The 21,810-nt window shown below is 46.3% G+C and overlaps 1 protein-coding gene across 3 annotated transcripts in view; it reads right to left on the minus strand.

Moving 5' to 3' along the window:
- VPS35L (VPS35 endosomal protein sorting factor like) overlaps positions 1-21,810 on the minus strand; it is a 1,473,617-nt gene that overhangs the window by 910,190 nt on the left and 541,617 nt on the right. For all 3 annotated transcript variants that reach the window (XM_082262328.1, XM_082262327.1, XM_082262326.1), the window contains one exon: positions 18,737-18,830. In XM_082262328.1, coding sequence (XP_082118454.1) covers positions 18,737-18,830 — 94 coding nt within the window. The remainder of the gene's footprint in view (positions 1-18,736; positions 18,831-21,810) is intronic.

Raw genomic sequence — 21,810 nt, forward strand, 5'->3', positions numbered from 1 at the left:
TGATCACTGTATTAGTGTCACTTGTGACCCTAATTTGCGTTAGGTCCAAATAGGGTTAGGGCATCCGCCCTCTATCCCCTAAAAAAGTTTTAACCCCTTGATCACCCCCAGTTAACCCCTTCACTCCCTATCACTACATAGGTAAATACTGATCACTGTATTTAGTGTCCCTTGTGACCCTAATTTGCGCTTGTGCTGAGCCCAAATAGATTTAGGCCACCCACCATCTATCCCCTAATAAACTTTGAACCCCTTGATCTCCCCCAGTTAACCCCTTCACTGCCCTGTCACAGTGTTCACTATATACAGTGATTAACGATCACTGCATTAGTGTCACGGGTGACGCTACTTAGGCTAGTTAGCGTCAGGGTCCCACCACACCACCATTATTTAGCGTCAGTTAGAGTCAAGTACACTAACACACATACACACCTCCATTACTAGTATAGTGTTTGAACAGATCAATATCTGATCTGATCAGAACTATACTAGCATCCCCAATAGTTTAGCGTTCCCAAAACGCAGATTACTGTCACTTCCAAAAGAAAAACACAAATTACACACAAGTCAGGCCTGATCTCTGCTAGCACTAGCAGTTTTTTTTTTTTGTAGCGACCAAATAGTCCTTGACAACCAGGTGCTTTTTTACCTATTAGTCACACTACTGTACCGGTAAATTTAGTTACTAAAATTAACAAACGTTGGTACAGTAGTGCAGAGGATTACAGTATACTGACCATGTCAGATGAGAGCGATGGGGAAGCCTCACTGGCAGAATCAGGGTCAGTATATGAACCTGTAGACAGCATTGGCTCCCTGACAAATAGCTCCGACAACGGAGAGGTCCCTGCTAAGGTCAGGCGTACCCGACCCCATTCTGGAGTTCCTGAGATGCAAGAACCGGATGTTTCTTGTATGCAGCAGAGTGCCAGTACTAGTGCCGCTCACACTTCTCATGATCTGGCAAGCACGAGCAGCCTAGTACACCCTGGACCTAGTACAACCAGCACTGCAGTAACACTTGGTGATGTGGAGAGTCCCATAAGTGCAGTTGAAGCTGGTGCGGTGGCTAGCAGGAGTAGTGGCCCGCAGCCACCGCGTATTCGAAGACAGGCCCGTAGAGCCCGAAGTGTCCTCCCTGAAGCGCTGGCATATCCTAATTGGCAGCCCACAGATTCTACAGCACCAGTACTTCCCTCATTCACTGCCTAACCCGGAATTTGAGTGGAAATTTATTATCACCAACCCAAATTCACCCCTTGCCAGACCATTTGGCTGGAATCCTATAACGATTCTTGATTTTAAAAAAATTCTGGGCCTATCCTTCAACATGGGCATTACAAAAAAGAATGAATTGCAGTTATATTGGTCCACTGACCAATTCATCAAATGCACATGTTCTCTGCTGCTATGTTCAGGGTTCGATACAAACAAATATTTTGGTTCATGCATTTCAGCGACAATGAACTCTGTCGTCCTCGGGGAGACCCTGAATATGATCGGCTCCACAAAATTCCCCAATGAGTCCAGGGGAGAGAGCCTGCTTGAGGTGCGATGAATTGCTTGCAGTGAAGTGGAGGGACAAACGGAACGTTTTCGTTCTGTCCTCCATTCACCCAGACACGGCATTCAAAATTACTACGGTCACCGGTGTTGTTGTTGAGAAGCCCCTCTGTGTCCACGACTATAACAGTAAAATGGGAGGGGTGGACTACAATGACCAGATGATGGGACCGTACTTAATTGCCCTGCCCTCAAGGCCAGACGCTGGTACAAAAAAGTATACCTATTTCAATTGGCTATTTACAATGCTTGTGTCTTATACAAAGCGTCTGCCAGAACATTATCCTTCTTTCAATTCCAAGAAGAGATAATCAGAGCCCTTCTGAATCCAGCTGGGGCTCCTGCCCAACTTACCCAACCAGATGCAGTGAGCCGGCTGCATGAGAGGCATTTTCCGGAATTCCTCCCGAGTACCCCTACCCAAAGATACCCCACAAAAAGATGCCATGTCTGCAGCAAGCACGGATTTAGGTGTGACACCCCGAAATGATTGTCCCGACTGTCCTGACCGACCTGGTCTTTGCCACGGTGACTGTTTCCGTCGCTCCCACACACTAGTGGATTATTAGCGTAGGGTACAGCACGGCAAAGTTTAGGGCACATTTACAAAGGGTCTCAAAACATGTTCGATGGCTATTGACATTTTGAGAGACCCTAACCTGGAACTCTAACGTTGAAGGAAAAAAAAAGTGTAAAAAAAAAATACATAAAGACATACAATAAAAAAAGCCAAAAATAGCTCCAAAACATCTGGGGATACCTTCTGAGACCCACTGCACAGGTCAGGCAGGTATTAGTGATCCTAAGGATGGCAATCCAAAGATCCGGATTCAGGGCCTACACAACATTCGAAGCCACGGCCTTTCCTACTGGACGCCGCGATCTGTCATCCGGTATAGCGGCGGCCATCCAGCTCCTAGGGACTCCCTGCATGAGAATCTCGGGCACATTCCATCTGCCTGGGCCCCATGGAACCGCCACCCACCTATTTGGACCGCAAAGTCAGCTACAGAGAGGCAGCAGAGATTGCAGCCTAGACGGCCTAAAAGCCGCGGTCTTTCCTAATACAGTGTTCCGCCTGCCGTCGGGGACCTGGTAAGCACTTTATCCCGCAATCTACAAACCATCTAGCCCCGCAGCATCATCAGGCCTTCCTGCGCTCTGCCCACAATATAATCTGACTTATATAGTGGAATAACTTCAGCTACCTGACCTGTACAATGCACTATCTTGACTACATACAGTGACAGTCTCAAGCAAGCAGCGAATATATCGCATTCATCCCTGGGATAACACAAACTCTCCACAGAAGCATCTTTGCCTTTACTCTCTTGCTCAATTCTCCACAAACTAATGACCTAATTTCAGTAAAGCATTTAAGTTTCAATCTCATACGGGAGCGTGGTCTGCCGTGGACCAAGATGATCGCTTCAGCTAGGCACTCCGCACCACAACCCGGATCCGCTACAACTAGAAGCCATAACCCCAAGCCGCACATCACCCCATCGAACATCCTCACACAGGAAAGGCACCAGGGTATGGCGCATCGCGGTCAAAAACCGCTCACACCTCGCCGCCTCACAGATTATTTCAACGCCGCCAACAAGCGGCCTCCATAACGTGGCGCCTAAAACGAGACTGGCCGATCTCCAACTCCCTCCACTGCCCAAACACAGGGTTCCGCGGAGTCTTCTCCCTCAAGTGACCCTCCCTCATCCATCAATGCTGGAGAGATGGACACTACAACACCACCTGACATCCCCACGTTGGGACAAGCATCAGACAGAGATAAGAGGCTCACTTCCTCCCCTGCCCAATCTCCTTACAAAGGCCCACATCCCAAAAAGCAGTGATGGTCCACAGAAGCAGACAGTGACAGAGCCCCAGCCTTAGCAGCACTTCCTGCTTCAGATATCCCAGCTTCAGAGGCTGCTATTAAATCCATGTTACTCCCCTTCCAGAAAGATCTGCACAGGGAGCTTCAATTATCCCTATCACAAGTCCAAGACAGAATTGACTGCCTGGAGGTCAGGACTGACACTCTGGAGGACACTGTTCAGGAACATGCTAGGGCACATAATGAAGTGTTGGATACTCAGGATTACAAAGCAGAAAATGCTGCATCACATAAAAATGAAACTTGCAGACCTGGAGGATCGCTCCAGGTGTAACAATATAAAATTCAGAAATATCCCTGAATCTGTCAAACCTAATGAGCTGACCCCATATCTACAGCGTTTGTTCTCCTTGCTCCTTCCACGCTTGGACACACGTGACTTACTTATTGACAGGGCTCACCGCATTGGCTAAACCCTCTCACCTACCTGCTGACGTACCCAGAGATGTGCTGGCAAGAATTCATTTTTTCCACATGAAGGAAGAAATCCTCCACACAGCTAGGGTGTCGAAACCCCTGCCGGCCCCATACAATGATTTGGGTCTTTTCAGCGACATTTCGCCGGCCACTATGGAGATGCACAGAGCTTTCACGCCTATCACGTCCATCCTTCAAGAACGAAAAATAATATACAAATGGGGTTTCCCTACCAAACTCCTTGTAACTTACCAGCAGCAAATGATCCCTATCCTATCACCTAAAGATGGCTACAAGAAACTGACCAATTGAGGTCTCCTCCCGCTTCCCCCTCTCACTCCTCACAGTGGCAAGTCTCACTCTAAAACTTCACCTCAACGTGGTCAGGAGAGGTCCTGACAGGAACAAAAGCTAATGGCTTCCCACTCCAACGTCTTCCATGCCACTACTGGATCCGGCGTGGTCGTTGAAACAACACTCTACCCACAACCTCAGGGTACAGTGTGCCACGCACACTTGCTAGTTGATCTTTTAGTCTTACTTTCATGTTTTCCTCCTACTGGTTTATTGCATTGATTTACAGGATTAGAGGCAGTTATACGTTTCTTTGTCTCTCAAAAATTGTATTGCCTAGTCATTACTTATAATCCTTATCGCATAGGTACTGTTGTGAAGTATTACTTGATTTCTTTTTTTTTTTTGACTGTTAAGTGTCTTACAGCTTGATACTTCCCCTTTCCCTCTCTAGAGGGAGTGGGAGCCTGTATTCCCGTTCTTTCACTCACACGTATCCACCTGCAGAATTCGTCATGACCCTCAATATCACCTCTATTAATGCTAAAGGCCTAAATTCCCCATTTAAAAGACACCTCTTATGGAAGGAAGCCCTATCCCAACAAGCACATTACAGGTGTACAAGAAACTCACTTTCTACAATCAAAACCTCCAAAATGCTCCCACAAACAATTCCCTCACTGCTTCTTCGCCAACGCCCCAAAGAAAAAAAGATCGCCATATGAGACTCCATTACATTTATTCTGCATCACTGTGAAATTGATGCCGAGGGTAGATACTTAATATTATCCGCTACCTTTGGGCACTCTCGAATGACCCTAGTGAATGTGTACGCCCCCAACACAGCCCACAAAAAATTCTACTCTCGCCTACTTGCCAAATTGGCACCATTCAGATCAGACCCAATTCTTCTTTGTGGCGACTTTAACAATATTGTAGATACTAATCTAGACACTCCAACCCCATAAATCGCAGACCCTCAGCCCTTGCTGCCTTTCTGACAAATGAGGATATGTATGATCCATGGAGGTGCCTCCATGGTGAAGAACGGGACTACACGTTTTTCTCTCACCCTCAACGGTCTTACTCGAATCAACCTTTTTTCTGACCGATAAACACACCTTGCAATTGGTCACAGAAGCCACTATTGGTTCTATTACGTGGTCGGACCACGCACCAATTTCCCTCAAAATTCTAGAAAGGGGTGCCTCACCACCACACACTATATGGAGGCTTAATTTCTCTTTACTCACGAATCCTGCATATGAATCTGAGATTCGATCCGAGATTGACACTTTTTTTTTTAATTAAACGGTGACTCTGTAAATGATCATTCCATCACCTGGAATGCGCACAAAGCCTTCCTACGAGGTTTGTTCATCAAATTAGGGGCCCAGGAACGCAAAAAAAACGCTTAGCCACCACAAATTCCCTTCTTACCCGCATTAGAGACCTGGAAAAAGCCCACAGACAAAATGTATCTGACACCACACATGCTGAACTGAAAACTGCTCGTTCCCAACTCCGTAGTCACCTTCATCAAAATTTTGATCTGTACATTAAAACGCCTTAAACTGCAGTTCTACTCCTCTGCCAACAAAACCGGCGCCTTCCTGGCCAAAATATCCAGGTGACAGGCAACCAAAACTAAAATCCAATACCTCACAAATTCTGCGGGTGTCCGCTTGCGCAACCCCCTAGACATTGCTAATGAATTTAGCGCTTTCTATGCCAAATTGTACAACTTGAAAGACAAGATCCATCCCCTCCCCCCTCGCCAGCGGATATCTCCCACTTTCTATCTTCTGTCCAGCTCCCACAAATATCAACTACACAATTGGAATCCTTATCTGTTCCTTTCTCCCAGACAGAAATTATTGCAGCTATTAAATCCCCCCCCCCTCCACAAAACTTCTGGCCCGGATGGATATTCTAACGAATATTATAAGCATTTCCCCCCCCCCCCCCAACTCGTCCCACAACTCTGCAAAGCTTTCAACCACTGCGTTTCCACTGGCACTATTCCTAAAGAATCATTAGAAGCCCTGATAATCACCCTCCCCAAACCAGGTAAATCCCCCAACTATAGACCAATCTCCCTGTTGAACACAGACACCAAATTATATGCGAAATCGATAGCCCAACGCCTCTCTGCAATTCTTCCCCAACTCATTCACCCAGATCAAGTGGGTTTTATACCAGATCGACAGGCGGTTGACGGCACCTGCCGTCTCGTCGACCTTATCCAACACGTGGAGCACAGTTGAACGCCTTCTCTCTTCCTTTTCCTGGATGCGGAGAAAGCATTCGACAGGGTCCACTGGAAATATATGGAAGAAGTCCTCTACAAATTCGGATTATCAGGCCCTTTCCTCACTGCCATTATGAATCTTTACTCTCTACAAGTGCACGGGTTTTGACTTCACCTCTGACCCATTCCCAATAACGAATGGCACCCGTCAAGGATGCCTGCTTTCCCCCTTTAATTTTTGCTATGGTTATGGAACCTTTGGCACAAGCCATCAGAGCGTCGCACACTATCTCCGGCATTATTATCGGAGACACAGAGCATAAAATAGGCCTATACGCTGACGATGTCATCCTCACCCTCACTAACAATGTTGAATCATTGTCGCAAGCCATCCGATTGCTAAACACGTTCAGCTCAATTTCCCTATATAAACTGAATCACTCTAAATCCACTATGCTAAATATTGGTATAGCTCCCAATGTAGCACGCACCATCTCTTCCACTACCTCATTCCAATGGTCCACTAACGCATCTCTATCATACTTGGGCATTACTCTGACCTCCCCAAGTCGTAACATCCTAAAATACAATTTTGACACCCTTGTGGGAAGGCTGACGCAACTCTCAAAATACCTGGGCCATCTTCCTGTCTCCTGGGCACGTCGGATCGCCCAAGCTAAAATGTACCTTCTTCCCCATGTATTGTACTTATTTCGAACCATTCTGCTTCCATTTCTGACTTCTCAAATCAACAAATTACAAGGTTTAATCAATACATTTATCTGGCAACACAAAAAACCTTGGATAAAAAAAATCACTTCTCCTTACCCCAGTATCTCGAGGAGGCTTGGGGGCCCCGGACATTAAAAAATACTATAGAGCGATCGTATTAGACCAACTTAGAGAATGGTGGTCCCCACATTCAACAAAACTGTGGAAACACATTGAGACTGCAACTATAGGAGTGGATCCAAAACTCCTCCTCACAGCTATGCTACTTAACTTTAAACCCCGACACCATCATCTAGGATCTGTCAATACAGCAGCAAGGGTTTGGCTAGCCACGACGAGGTCTACGAGAGGACTACCACAGTCTATACTCACCCAGTCTATACTCTAGGAAGGGTTCTGGTCGTCCCAAACGTCTTCCATTTGAGGATTATGGAGGCCACTGTGCTCTTAGGAACCTTAAGTGCAGCAGAAATCTTTTTGTAACCTTGGCCAGATCTGTGCCTTGCCACAATTCTGTCTCTGAGCTCTTCAGGCAGTTCCTTTTGACCTCATGATTCTCATTTGCTCTGACATGCATTGTGATCTGGAAGGTCTTATATAGACAGGTGTGTGGCTTTCCTAATCAAGTCCAATCAGTATAATCAAACATAGCTGGACTCAAATAAGGTGTAGAACCATCTCAAGGATGATCAGAAGAAATGGAAATCACCTGAGTTAAATATGAGTGTCACAGCAAAGGGTCTGAATACTTAGGACCATGTGATATTTCAGTTTTTCTTTTTTAATAAATCTGCAACAATGTCAACATTTCTGTGTTTTTCTGTCAGTATGGGGTGCTATGTGTACATTCATGAGGACGAAGAATGAACTTAAATGATTTTAGCAAATGGCTGCAATATAACAAAGAGTGAAAAATTTAAGGGGGTCTGAATACTTTCCGTACCCACTGTATTCTGACACAGAGTTTGCGCTCAGCATATATGGATACCTCTGATGGCAGCAGCTGTGGTAGGTTGATTTCACCACTGCAGATAAAATACCTTTAGGTATACGTGGAATATTGCCATGTTCACCCACCATTAAATGTGGGTTTGGTTGTTGGGCGGTTAATGGTGTGCAATACTACACAATATTCCTGTGGTGATTTCTGTTAGGTTCTCTTTTTTTCGTTCAGCCCACAGGCTGCATGAAAAAAAAAAAAAAAAAACCTACACTATATGCCAAACAAGGACCAGCAATGTACTGGTACGTTGCTGGACTTTGAATGGTTATACCAGGATGATGCCTGCAAATTTAGGCATCACCTTGGTAACAGTTTTTACAGCCAGCGGTCAGCTTACTTGTAAAAGCAATCCTAGCGGATAATTGGCCGCTAGACTGCTTTTACATGCAGTGGGAGGGGACTCCCCACCTTCCGCGGTTTTTCTCTGGCTCTCCTGTCCCACCGGTTAACCTGAGAGTGCAGTCGGTAGTTCAGTTATCTAACCATCGAGCTCATTGGAGATGAGAATGGCTCCAATCATCTCTATGGCCTAAGATACCGGAAGCTATGAGCATTTCATGACTTCTGTTTCGCCAGAAATAAACAGCACCATTGGGAAAGCATTTTATCACACCAATTTTGGTGTGGTCAGATGCGTTAAGGTCAGAGGAGAGATCTAGAGTCTAAAAGACCCCATTTTTTTTTTTTTTTAAAGAGTACCTGTCACTACAGATTGCTATCACAAGGGATATTTAAACAATAAAAAAATAAATAAATAAATAAAAATGAAAGGAAAGGTGTCAAAATAACATAAAAAAGTAAAATATAAAAAAAAAAAAATCAAGCCCCCCTGTTCCCCCGTGCTTGCGCGCAAACGCCAGGTCGAGGGAAGTAATTCTTGCAGTAGACCTCCTCTGTAAGTCCAAAGTGGTAACCTGTAAAGACTTTTAAAACTGTACGTAGTTTATTGCCGCTGCATGGGCGTGCACAAATTTTAAAGCATGTCATGTTTGGTGTCTATGTACTCAGCATAAGATCGTATAATTTGGAATTATATAGAGTATTTCTGCATAAAATTAAAAAAGTGTTTTGTTTTTTTACGCAAAAATTGCGTTTGGAAAATCTGTGCGCAAATACCGTGTGACAAAAAAAACTGCAACATCCACCATTTTGTTCTGTAGGGCCTCTGCTTTAAAAAAAATATATAATGTTTGGAGGTTCAAAGTCATTTTCTTGTAAAAAAAAAAAAATGTAATGTAAACAAAAAGTCACAGAAAAGGCATGGTCTTCAAGTCGTTAGAAGAGTGGGTGATGCGTGGCTAAGATTGAGCATAAAAATGCCAGGACTGTTCAAACACCCCCCAAATGACCCCTTTTTGGAAAGTAGACACCCAAAGCTATTTGCTGAGAGGCATATTGAGTCCATGGAGTATTTTATATTTTGCCCTAAGTTTCAGGAAAATGACAATTTGTTTTTTTTTCACACAAAGTTGTCACTAAATGATATATTGCTCACGCATGCCATGGGTATATGTGAAAGGACACCCCAAAATACATTCTGCCGCTTCTCCTGAGTACAGGGATACCACGTGTGAGACTTTTTGGGAGCCTAGCTGTGTACGGTACCCCAAAAACCAATCCCCACCTTCAGTTTTCTAATGGCGTAAATTGCTTATTTTACCTCCCCACTACCGGTCACAGTTTCAGAGGCCCTGAAATTTCAAGCTAGCACAAAAATAATAATAATGGCTAGCACAAACCTCCCCCAAATGACCCCATTCTGTAAAGTAGACACTCCAAGCTATTTGCAGAGAGGCATGGTGAGTCCATGGAATATTTTATATTTTGCCACAAGTTTCGAGAAAATTATTATTATTTTTTTTTTGTTTTGTTTTTTTACACAAAGTTGTCAGTAAATGATGATATATTGCTCACACATGCCATGGGTATATGTGAATTGACACCCCAAAATACATTCTGCTGCTTCTCCTGAGTACAGGGATACCCCATGTGTGAGACTTTTTTGCAGTCTAGCCACGTACAGGACCCCGTAAAGCAATCACCACTTTCAGGCTTTCTAAAAATTGTTGATTTCACGCCTTGAAAATGCATGAAATGCCAAGATAGCACAACCCCCCCCCCCCCCCGCGCCCCAAATGACCCCATTTTGCAAAGTAGACACTCCAAGCTATTTGCTGAGAGGTATGGCGAGTATTTTGCAGCTCTCATTTATTTTGGAAAATTTTTCAAATTCCAAAACTTTGTGACAAAAAGTGAGATCTGCAAAACACTCAACATGCTTCTCAGCAAAAAGCTCAGAGTGTCTACTTTTTTTTTTGGGGGGGGGGGGGGGTTGTGCTATCTTTCATGGCCTTCAAAAATGTGATAGGTAGTAAGGAGTGAAATCAACAATTCACGCACTTGGAAAGCCTGAGGGTGGCGAGTGGTTTTCGGGGGCCTGTACGCGGCTAGACTGCAAAAAAGTCTCACATGTGGTATCCCTGTACTCAGAAGAAGCAGCAGAATATATTTTGGGGTGTAATTACACATATGCCCATGGCATGTGTGAGCAATATATCATTTCAATGACAACTTTGTGTAAAAAAAAAAAAATGTTTTTTTTTAGTCATTTTTCAAACACCTGTGACAAAAAACGGAATTTTTTGTAAAATCTTACCTGTAAAATTCCTTTCTCTGAGTCCTCCGACAGTCGCCGCCTCTTCATATTCGTCACATATGGGGTATTAGACTTTGCTCCGAAGGAGTAGCTAGGCAACAGAATATGTTAACAATAAAGCTTTAACATATCCCACCCTCAAGGGGTGGTCCCCTCAGTCAATACCCTCCTACTTCCTGCAACCATATCTCAGTTTTAGTGGAATAGCAGTAGAGTATACATTCAAACCCCAAAAGAGGGGCGGGGGCGGCGACTGTCGGAGGACTCAGAGAAAGGAATTTTACAGGTAAGATTTTACAAAAATTCCGTTTTCTCTTACGTCCTCCGACAGTCGCCGCCTCTTCATATTCGTCACATATGGGGACGTCCCAAAGCAGTGCAAACATGAGGGGTGGGAAACGCATCCGCGCCGAAAGGCAACGCAGTCTCCACATCAAAGAAAGGAACCTTACCAAAGGAAGGAAACCAGCTGGGCAACAGCAAAAATAAGTGCTCAACAGGAGCAACAACCCAGGAAAAGACAAAAAACCAGGGGATACAAAAAACTATCCCAACAGCCAGGAGTCCCCAACAAGGGACCCTATGGAACAGCCGCACTAAGAACCTTGCGGCCAAAGGAAGCATCCGCCGATGCCTGAACATCTACTTTGTAGAATTTTGTGAAAGTGTGCACGGTCGACCAGGTCGCCGCCTTACACACCTGGGCTACAGAAGCCCCATGACGGCAGGCCCAAGACGTACTCAGAGATCTAGTAGAGTGCGCCTTCACAGGCACAGGGGGAACCTTCCCCTGCAAGGCATAGGCCTGTTCAATGGTCTGCCTGATCCATTTGGCGATGGTAGAGGCCGAAGCCGCCATGCCCTTCCGAGGACCCTCTGGAAGAACAAACAAGGAGTCCGTCTTACGAAAAGACTCAGTCGATTTAAGGTAAACCCTTATCGCCCGAACAACATCCAGAGAGTGCAATCTCACCTCCTTTGGATGTTTAGGCTTCGTGCACAACGAAGGCAAAACAATATCCTCGTTAAGATGGAATTCCGAAACTCGTTTCGGCAGAAAAGAAGGATTAGGTCGCAAGACCACCTTATCCAAATGAACAACCAGGTACGGAGACTTGCAGGACAAAGCCGCCAGTTCCGACACTCTGCGAGCCGAAGTGATCGCCACCAAAAAGGCGACCTTTTTGGACAACATAGACAACGAGATCTCCCTGATCTGTTCAAAAGGAGCACGTTGTAACACAGATAGGACTAGATTCAAGTCCCAAGGGGGCAAAGGATCCCTCCTAGGAGGAACCAGATGCCGCACACCCTGAATAAAAGTGCCAACCAAGGAGTTGGAAGCCACGGGACGTTGAAACAGAACGGCCAGCGCAGACACCTGACCCTTTATCGTAGCCAGCGCCAAACGCTGATCGACACCCGTCTGAAGGAAAGACAGCACACAGGAAACCGAGTACGTGCGGGGTGAAAACCCCCTGGACTCACACCAGGCAAAATAGGCCTTCCAAGTACGGTAATAAACCTTTCCCGAGGAAGACTTCCTCGCGTTGATCAAGGTATGAACGACCTCTGGAGAGAGACCCTTCTCCTTCAGGACCTCGGTCTCAACAGCCAGGCCGTCAAAGCCAGCGACTGTAAAGCAGGATGGTAAATCGGTCCTTAAAACAGTAGATCGTCTCGAAGAGGCAGACGCCAAGGGGCGTCGACCGCCAGATTCATGAGGTCTGCGTACCAGGACCGGCGAGGCCAGTCCGGTGCCACAAGAATCACCGTGCTGCGTTCCGAGTGTAACCTGCGAAGGAACCTGGACAGCAACTGAATCGGTGGAAACGCGTACATCAGCCTGTACTGATGCCACGGGGCCACTAACGCGTCCGACGCGTCTGCCCGAGGGTCGCGCGTCCTTGCCACGAACCTCTTCACCTTGTAGTTGAGGCGAGACGCGAACAGGTCCACATCTGGAAGACCCCACTTCGCGCACAACATCTGGAAGACAGCCGGATGGAGAGACCATTCCCCCTGATCCAGGGTCTGGCGACTCAGATAGTCCGCCTGCCAGTTCTCCACTCCCGGAATGTGAACCGCCGTTATCGCCGGGACATGAGTCTCGGCCCAAGACAGAATGTCGGCTACTTCTCGAGCCGCTCGGGCACTCCTGGTGCCCCCTTGGTGGTTGATGTAGGCCACCGCCGTGGCATTGTCCGTCTGCACCCGAACCGGGCAGCCCTGCAGCCGGTCCGTCCAGCGATGAAGACAGAGCCTTATCGCACGCAATTCCAGAATGTTGATCGGGAGGGAAGACTCCCCCTCCGACCAGGTCCCCTGGGCGGACAGAACGCCCAGAACACCACCCCAGCCCGACAGGCTGGCATCCGTGGTGATTATCGTCCACGAGATCGGACGAAACGACTTGCCCCCGGACACCAACGGGGACTGGAGCCACCACAGAAGGTATTCCCTGGTGCGATGACTCAACGAGATCTGAAGATCCAGAGATTGAGGTCGCCCGTCCCACTTGGACAGGATCTCCGCCTGGAGACCCCGCGTGTGAAACTGCGCGAAAGGAATCGCCTCGAAGGCCGAGACCATCAACCCCAGACATCTCATACACGTCCGCAGAGACGAGTGTGGAACGTCCCTGAGGGACCTGACTTCCTCCTGAAGAGTCCCGAGTTTGTCTTCCGGCAGGAAGACTTTCGCCTGCACCGAGTCCAGTATCATTCCCAGATAGGGAAGACGAACCGACGGACTCAGAGTCGACTTTGGAACATTTATCGTCCAACCGAACTCCTGCAGAGTTTGCATAGTGACAGACAGGTCCTTCTCCAGACCCTGACTGGTCGCCGACTGAATCAGAATGTCGTCCAGATACCCCAGGACAGAAATGCCCTGGGCCCTCAATAATGCCAGAACCGGTGCAAGCACCTTGGTGAAGACCCGCGGAGCCGAGGCGAGCCCAAAGGGCAACGCCACGAACTGGTAGTGATCCTCCGCAATGGCAAATCGAAGGTATCTCTGATGACCCTCGAATATGGGGATGTGAAGGTACGCATCCTTCAAATCGATGGAGGCCATGAATTCCCCCGGAACCAGGGCAGCCACCACCGAGCGCAGGGATTCCATGCGGAACTTGCGAACCCGCACAGAGCGGTTCAGAGCTTTCAAGTCCAGAATCGGACGAACCTTGCCCTCCTTCCTGGGCACGGTGAACAGATTGGAATAAAACCCCCGAAATCTGTCCCGATGAGGCACCGGAACCACCACTCCCTGAGCCCTCAGGTCCCGCACCGCCAGGTGCAGATCCCGCAGGCGCTCTGGAGACAGTTGTAGATTTGAGGGAAAAAATCTGCTCTCCGGCCGAGAGAGAAACTCGATCTTGTAACCAGATCGAACGATTTCCAGAACCCATCTGTCCCGCACACGGGCCAACCAGGGCTGAAGAAAACCGAGCAAGCGTCCCCCCACCCCAAAACTGGGTGAGGGCGCCCCTTCAGGCCGAACTGTTATGGGCCGCAGGTCCGGATTGGCCGGACTTCTGTTTCCCAGACCAGGGCTTCTTCTGAGAGCCTTGGCCCTTGAACGGATTGCCCTTGTAGTGCGGCCGAAAGGCACGAAAGGACCCCTGAGGGGGCCGAAAATTCGCATGCTTCTTCCCAGAAGCCCCCTTAGCCTTGGGGAAATGGGGCAAGAGAGTGCTCTTACCCCCGGTAATCCCCTTAATCAACACATCCAGGGACTCCCCAAAAAGGGGAGACCCATCATAAGGCAGATTGGCTAAGGTTTTACGTGAAGATTGGTCCACCGACCAACATTTCAACCAAACCAGGCGGCGAGACAACACCGCCACGCTGTGCACACGTGCAGCCAACGGAATCAGGTCCAGGTCCGCATCACACAGATACATGACACCCTGGTGGATCTGATCCACCATATCCAGGGTCGCCGCCGAGGCCGAATCGGCCACTAGGACGCGCCTAAGCATCTGCGTCCAACTTGCGATCGCCTGGGCCGCCATGAGAGAAGCAAACAGAGCCTTAAGCATAGAACCCGTAACAGAATAAGTATGACGGGCAAGAGACTCCAGTCTCCTATCCGTGGCATCACGGAAAACAGGGGATCCCTCTGCAGGGATCGCAGTGGCTTTGTTCAAAACCGCAATTGCATGATCCACTGGCGGAGGCACACACCACCGTTCATCAGTGGCAGGCGAGAAAGGATAACGCAGCTTAAATTTACTTGGTACCGCAAAAGGCTTGCGCAGATCGCGCCATTGGTCCTTAACAGCGCGCTGAAAATCAGCATTGCAGGGAAAAACCTGCGGCGTCCTGCGTTTTCTCTGCGTCCCATAAGCCGCCAAGGCAGCTGGGGGACACACCTCGTCCTGCAAACGTAGCGTCTGCTTAATGGAAGCAATCAACTCATCCATGATTGCAAGCTCTTCAGGCAAGCCAGGGGGAGAATTATCAACCCCCTCAACTTCAGCCTCTACCTCAGACCCCACTAGATCAAGAGAGGAGCGGGACCCCGATAGGGGGGTCCCTGCCAGAACAGCCCCATCACCTTCACCCTCAGAATCAGAGGACAGAGCAACTCTGGGCCGTTTAGTAGATTGAGCAGCCACTAGCATTTGCACCTGGGCAGCAAGGCCAGCCACAATAGTGGCTAAATCCCCCCCTGGGGGGGAAACAGCGGTCCCCTGGCTTTCCACCAATACTGTGGGAAACTTGCCCTCCTGAGAATCCATTGCCCCTGTATGCCAGACAACCAAGGGTTAACTGCCCCCTTTCAGCAAGCGCGGCAAGCGCAGCCCACCGCACCACACTCAGGCACAATGAGACCCCCACAGGGAATATACAGACTGAATACAGGCAATGGAACACAGGAATAGAAGGATAAAACCTGAGGAGACTCCGCTGCTGCTGCTGCTGCCTCGATTGGTGCTTCCAGGAAAGAGGAAGTGATGCTGCCAGGGCGCTCTATGTAAGCCTATGGAGGCTACAAGAAAATGGCCGCCGTGCATGTAAACCATGCGGCCGGAGCGGGCGCCGGTAAAATGGCGTCGTTTGGCGCCGAAATCGCCGCTCCACAGTGCATAAAAACACACACAATTTCATCCCATTATATGGATACATGTTAGATCGCCGCAGCGATCGCTGTATATGCCCCAACATGCCATTAAAAACATGCCCCACAGCACACAGCTCCTCACACTGCCCAGCCTGACACACTCAGTGTCATACAGCTCCCCCCCCCCCTGCAGCCCACAGCATGCAGCCGAGAGATAGGGAGACAAGCAGTGTGATTAAAGGCAGGTTACACAGTCCCAGACTGAGACCCCCCCCAGACAGACAGGTCCCCACATAGATACACTTACCTCACATGGCGTGGGGAACCCGCACAGGCGAACAAGCCACTGCACATGAGGCAGGGAGAGTCGCAATTCAAGACGCACACAATGGCGGTTAAGAAACCGCACAGCGTCCGGTGAGGTAGCCACCTCACCAATCATCCCTGCACCGAACAGGGATGGGTCGTTCACTGTGCCAGGAGCGTTACCTGGCTGAACGCTCGATGGCAGACTGGGAAGCCACTGACCCACGACCTGCGATCAGGGGGATCAGCCCGAGACCCAGTCCGCATGATCCTCTTCGTCCGAAGAACTAACTAATGCTGACAAAAATAACAGCTAAGTAAAGGTAGAGAAAAAACTCAAACAAAATATTAAAAAGAAGAAAGAGTCTGGGACAAAAAGTCCCAGCACAGAGAGAGCCAGCCACTCCTGACAAGCTAGACATTAAAACTGAGATATGGTTGCAGGAAGTAGGAGGGTATTGACTGAGGGGACCACCCCTTGAGGGTGGGATATGTTAAAGCTTTATTGTTAACATATTCTGTTGCCTAGCTACTCCTTCGGAGCAAAGTCTAATACCCCATATGTGACGAATATGAAGAGGCGGCGACTGTCGGAGGACGTAAGAGAAACATGCCTCTCAGGACATTCCTTAGGATATCTACTTTCCAAAAAGTGGTAACTTGGGTGGGTTTTGTACTGCCCTGCCATTTAGCACTTCATGAAATGAGATTGGCAGTCAGAAAGTAAAAGCTGCATAAATTCCAGTATTTACACCATAGTTTGTAGACGCTATAACTTTTGCAAACCAATAAAAATATGCTCATTGACATTTTTTTTTTTGTCAAAGACATGTAGCTAAATACATTTTGGCCAAAATATATCACATAAATTGAGTATATTGGATATTTTTTTAAAAGAAGGAAAGTTGAGAATGTCATTTTTTTCTCAAAATTTTCACACTTTTATTAATATCGCAAAAAATAAAAAGAGCAGAGGTGATCAAATACCAGCAAAAGAAAGCTCTGTTTGTGGGAAAAAAGGAAGTAAATTTCATTTAGGTACATCATTGCATGACCGTGCAATTGTCAGTTAAAGTCACGCAGTGCAGAGTTGAAAAAAAGTGGCCTGGACGTTAAGCAGGAAAATCCTCCGGTCTTAAAGTGGTTAAACAGGGAATTGTCACACAAATGTTACGCTGAATATATCACATTTATGCTTGCTGACGCATATTACTTATTACTGTAATATTTGGATGCAAAACTTTTTTTTTAAGAATAAAATAGCACTTGTAACTGCTGGCTATTTTAACCACTTAACGACCAGCCACGTAGATCTACGTCGGCTGACTTTGAGTGGTTATACCGGGATGATGCCTCTAGCTAGAGGCATCATCCCGGTACCGTTGTTTGAAGCCGACGGTCGGCTTTCCGTCGGTAACGATCGATGCGGCTCGGGAGCTGCTCGATCGTTACCCGGGGGGCGGGAGGGGACGTCCCCCCCCCCTCCCGCCGCCTTCCGCGGCTTTGCTCGGGGCTCCCGTCCCACCGGGAGCCCCCCGAGCACCCAGCCGGCGCGTCCGCCGGCTGGATGGAGTCCCGATGAATGCCGGAAACGGCATCGATCGGGTCTCCGATGACGTAACCCGGAGGCGGCGTCCATGACGTCACATCCGGGTTACTGTGCTGCAAAAGGCGGCAGATTTAAAAAACGGCTGTATGCAAAAATGCCGTTTTCGGCGTTTTGCATACAGGGAAGTGTACCTGTCACTATATATTGGTGTCACAAAGGATGTTTACATTGCTTGTGACAGCAATAAAAGTGATCAGATTTTTTTTTTTTTAAAAAACCTGTAATAAAGTTAAAAAAAAAGAAAAAATAAATAGGAAAAAAAAATAAAAAATTTAGCCGCCCCCGTCACCGTTAGCTCGCGCACAAAAAAAAACGTATACGCAAGTCGAGCCGCAAATGAAATCGCTATTCAAACCACACATGTGAGGTATCGCCGCGATCCCCAGAGCGTGGGCAATAATTAAAAAAAAAAAAGCTACACTCTAACTCAAAACTGGTAACCGTTAAATAAATTTAAAGCGTCGCAGATTGAGATCTCTATTGACCGTAGTTTGTCGCCATCCCACGGGGGGGCGCAATTTTAAACCGTAACATGTTTGGTATCTATTTACTCGGCGTGACATGTTCTTTCACAATATACAAAATAAATGGGCTAACTTTACTGTTTAGTATTTTTTAAAATTAGTGAAATGTGATTTTTCAAATTTTTTCCAAAAAAATGGTGTTTTAAAGACCGCTGCGCAAATACCGCGTGACAAAAAATTTTGCAATGACCGACATTTTATTCTCCAGAGTCTTTGCTAAAAAAATATATATAATGTTTGGGGGTTCTAAGTCGTTTTCTAGGAAAAAATACTGGTTTTATCTTGTGAACAAAAAGTGTCCGAAATAGGGCTGGGGGTAAAGTGGTTAATAAAATAGGATTATTTTGCATCTCGGTGTCCGGCATTCCTGTTGTGGATACGAATAAATATGTTAGTTGTCTGTGTTGATCTTACCCTACAGAGGTATGCTCGAGCATACACAGATACAAGAGGATCTCCAATGCCTTTTATCATTGATGTTAACCGAGGTAGACTTTCTGATATTCCCCTAGGAGAATATGAGGAAAAACATAAATAAATAAAAACCAACAGACATGATGATTTAAAAAAAAAAAAAATCACAGTGGTGGAGGGTTATTGTAGCAGATTGTGTGCAAAACTATTAACTATACATACAGCATTAGTGTAAAGCCTTACCTTTGTGAAGTTTCTATTGCAATACCCTACACTGGAGCAATGCAGCTTAATAGCATAGCAGGTAGTTTATAACAGGTCATGTCACATGCAATATGTTGGGGGTTATTACAAATAAGGTCTAAAAATCACAAAGTATGTACAAACCCATTGTAGATTGGGGTGGGTCCTATCCTGAAGATCAAGATATTACTTTACTGTTAGGGCTACAAGATTGTGGAATTCTCTACCACAAGAGGTGGTTTCTGCAGGTAGTATGGTGGCTTTCAAAAGACTCTTAGACTTACATCTCAAGGATCAGAACATTCAGGGGTATGTGAGATGATTACAGCCACACACACCTACACAGGTTGAACTGGATGGACTATTGTCTTTATTCAACCTCACCTACTATGTAACTATGTAAATAAATAAAATGGAACAGTACCATATAAAGTGCTCTACAATAAATGAGAGTAGCGCTACACCTCCACTTCTATAATAAATGATAGTAAGCATAGGCATAATACACCTACATTAACTTATTGAAGGGGGTTCTAATTCTTACGACCTGGACTCTTAATAAAATGGTATTGAAATATATATATTTTTTTTTTTATTTAATTTTGTCTTACTGTAGAATCCTTTTCTCTGAGGTTCACTGACAGACACAGCTTCAAGCCTTCAGACCATTGGGATCTGCTCTTGCTCTCTAGGAGTAGGACTAGGCAGAAACCTTTTTGGTTATGCCCCTGGGGCAGTCCCAGAGGGTATACCATCACTTCCTGATGTAGGACTTTAAGTTTGTAACTAGTAGTGTTAGAAGAACAAATAATTCATCCCAAAAGAGGGGCTGTGTCTGTCAGGGAACTTCAGAGAAAAGGATATTACGGCAAGACAAAAATCCAGATTTCTCTTTCGTTCACTGACAGACACAGCTTCAAGTCTTCAGACCATTGGGATGTCCCAAAGCAGAGACTCCCTCGAACCTCGACTCAACAGAATCAGATTGTCCAATGACAGCGGATCCTTGTTCAATTTGATCAGAATCTCTCTTTGCAAAGGTCTGGTGTGGAACTGCGCTAATGGAACTGCTTCGAAGGTAGAGACCAGCAGACCCAGTATTTACTTGCATGCAAGTCCTTAGAGATGATCGATGGTTGGACAACAGGAGCCCAACAGCCACCTATAGCTTCAGTAGTTTTGTCTGGGAAAGAAACACCCGGGCTGACGCTGAATCCAGCGTAAGACCCAAGTAGCCCAGCTTTGTGGACAGAGACAGTGCCAATCTCTGAAAATTCAGTGTCCACCAGAACTTCTGCAGAGTTTGCACCGTAACTTCCAAGTCGGCTTCTAGAGCCGAAGAAGACTATGCACGCAGAATTAGGTAGTCAGGGTAACCCAGTACCGCAATCCCCTTCTGCCATAACAAGGTCAACACTGGGGCCAAAACCTTTGTGAATACTCGAGGAGCTGAAGCGAGACCAAAGGGTAATGCCACAAATTGAAAGTGTTCCTCGCCCACGGCAAAACAAACAAAACGCTGATGCCTGGCATATATTGGAATATATCGATAGAAGTAGATAATATATATCACTCGCGCCACTGGTGTGTCCAATATGGAAATCAATCGAATGAAATAATAAAATAAAATGGGAGCTGCTAGTTCAAAACAATGGGTATTGTGTAAATGCAGGTAATTGAAAACGGTGCTACCCCTATATGTTGATATTGTGAAGTGCTAATGTGAAATAAATCTTAAAACGAATTCATAGGTAATTAATTTTAAAGTGCAATACATAGACTGTGAGATATCACCTTGTATATACCTATTCCTTCAAAATAGTATAAAGTGCAAATGTGCTATTATTGATTGCTCAATAAATAGATTGATTGCAATTAATAAGTGAAGCAAACCAGCCCAATGGCTCTTAAAATTTCAACCTAAAAAAAATCTTATTTAAAACTGTATTTAAAATATAAAGTGCAGATAAAAACAACAGTATTATCCTGCAAACCAATTGTGTATAAATAAACAGTGGGTGGAGTCCGTGCTGCAAAGGTGCTAATGCAAAAAAAGTGCAATTGTGCAATAAACAGAAAAGCTTTGCAGGTGACTCTTAAAAGTGCCGGTGCCGATGCATACATATGCGCAACAATGTTGTTGACCCTCCGCTTCAGTGTAGGGTGGTAAGAATTCCCACTTACCAGATGTGATGGATTCCCGGTGGCGTACACCAGCAGGAATCGATATGAGCTTTGGTCACAATTATTCCGGTCTCCTGGTGAAAAGATAGGGATCTGCGGTTCTTTCACCTGTACAGGTCCTTCTCAAAAAATTAGCATATTGTGATAAAGTTCATTATTTTCTGTAATGTACTGATAAACATTAGACTTTCGTATATTTTAGATTCATTACACACAACTAAAGTAGTGCAAGCCTTTTATTGTTTTAATATTGATGATTTTGGCATACAGCTCATGAAAACCCAAAATTCCTATCTCAAAAAATTAGCATATTTCATCCGACCAATAAAAGAAAAGTGTTTTTAATACAAAAAAAGTCAACCTTCAAAAAATTATGTTCAGTTATGCACTCAATACTTGGTTAGGAATCCTTTTGCAGAAATGACTACTTCAATGCGGCGTGGCATGGAGGCAATCAGACTGTGGCACTGCTGAGGTGTTATGGAGGCCCAGGATGCTTCGATAGCGGCCTTGAGCTCATCCAGAGTGTTGGGTCTTGCGTCTCTCAACTTTCTCTTCACAACATCCCTCAGATTCTCTATGGGGTTCAGGTCAGGAGAGTTGGCAGGCCAATTGAGCACAGTAATACCATGGTCAGTAAACCATTT

This window comes from Pelophylax lessonae, assembly GCF_965119305.1.
Source record: "Pelophylax lessonae genome assembly, chromosome: 6".
Taxonomy (NCBI): domain Eukaryota; kingdom Metazoa; phylum Chordata; class Amphibia; order Anura; family Ranidae; genus Pelophylax; species Pelophylax lessonae.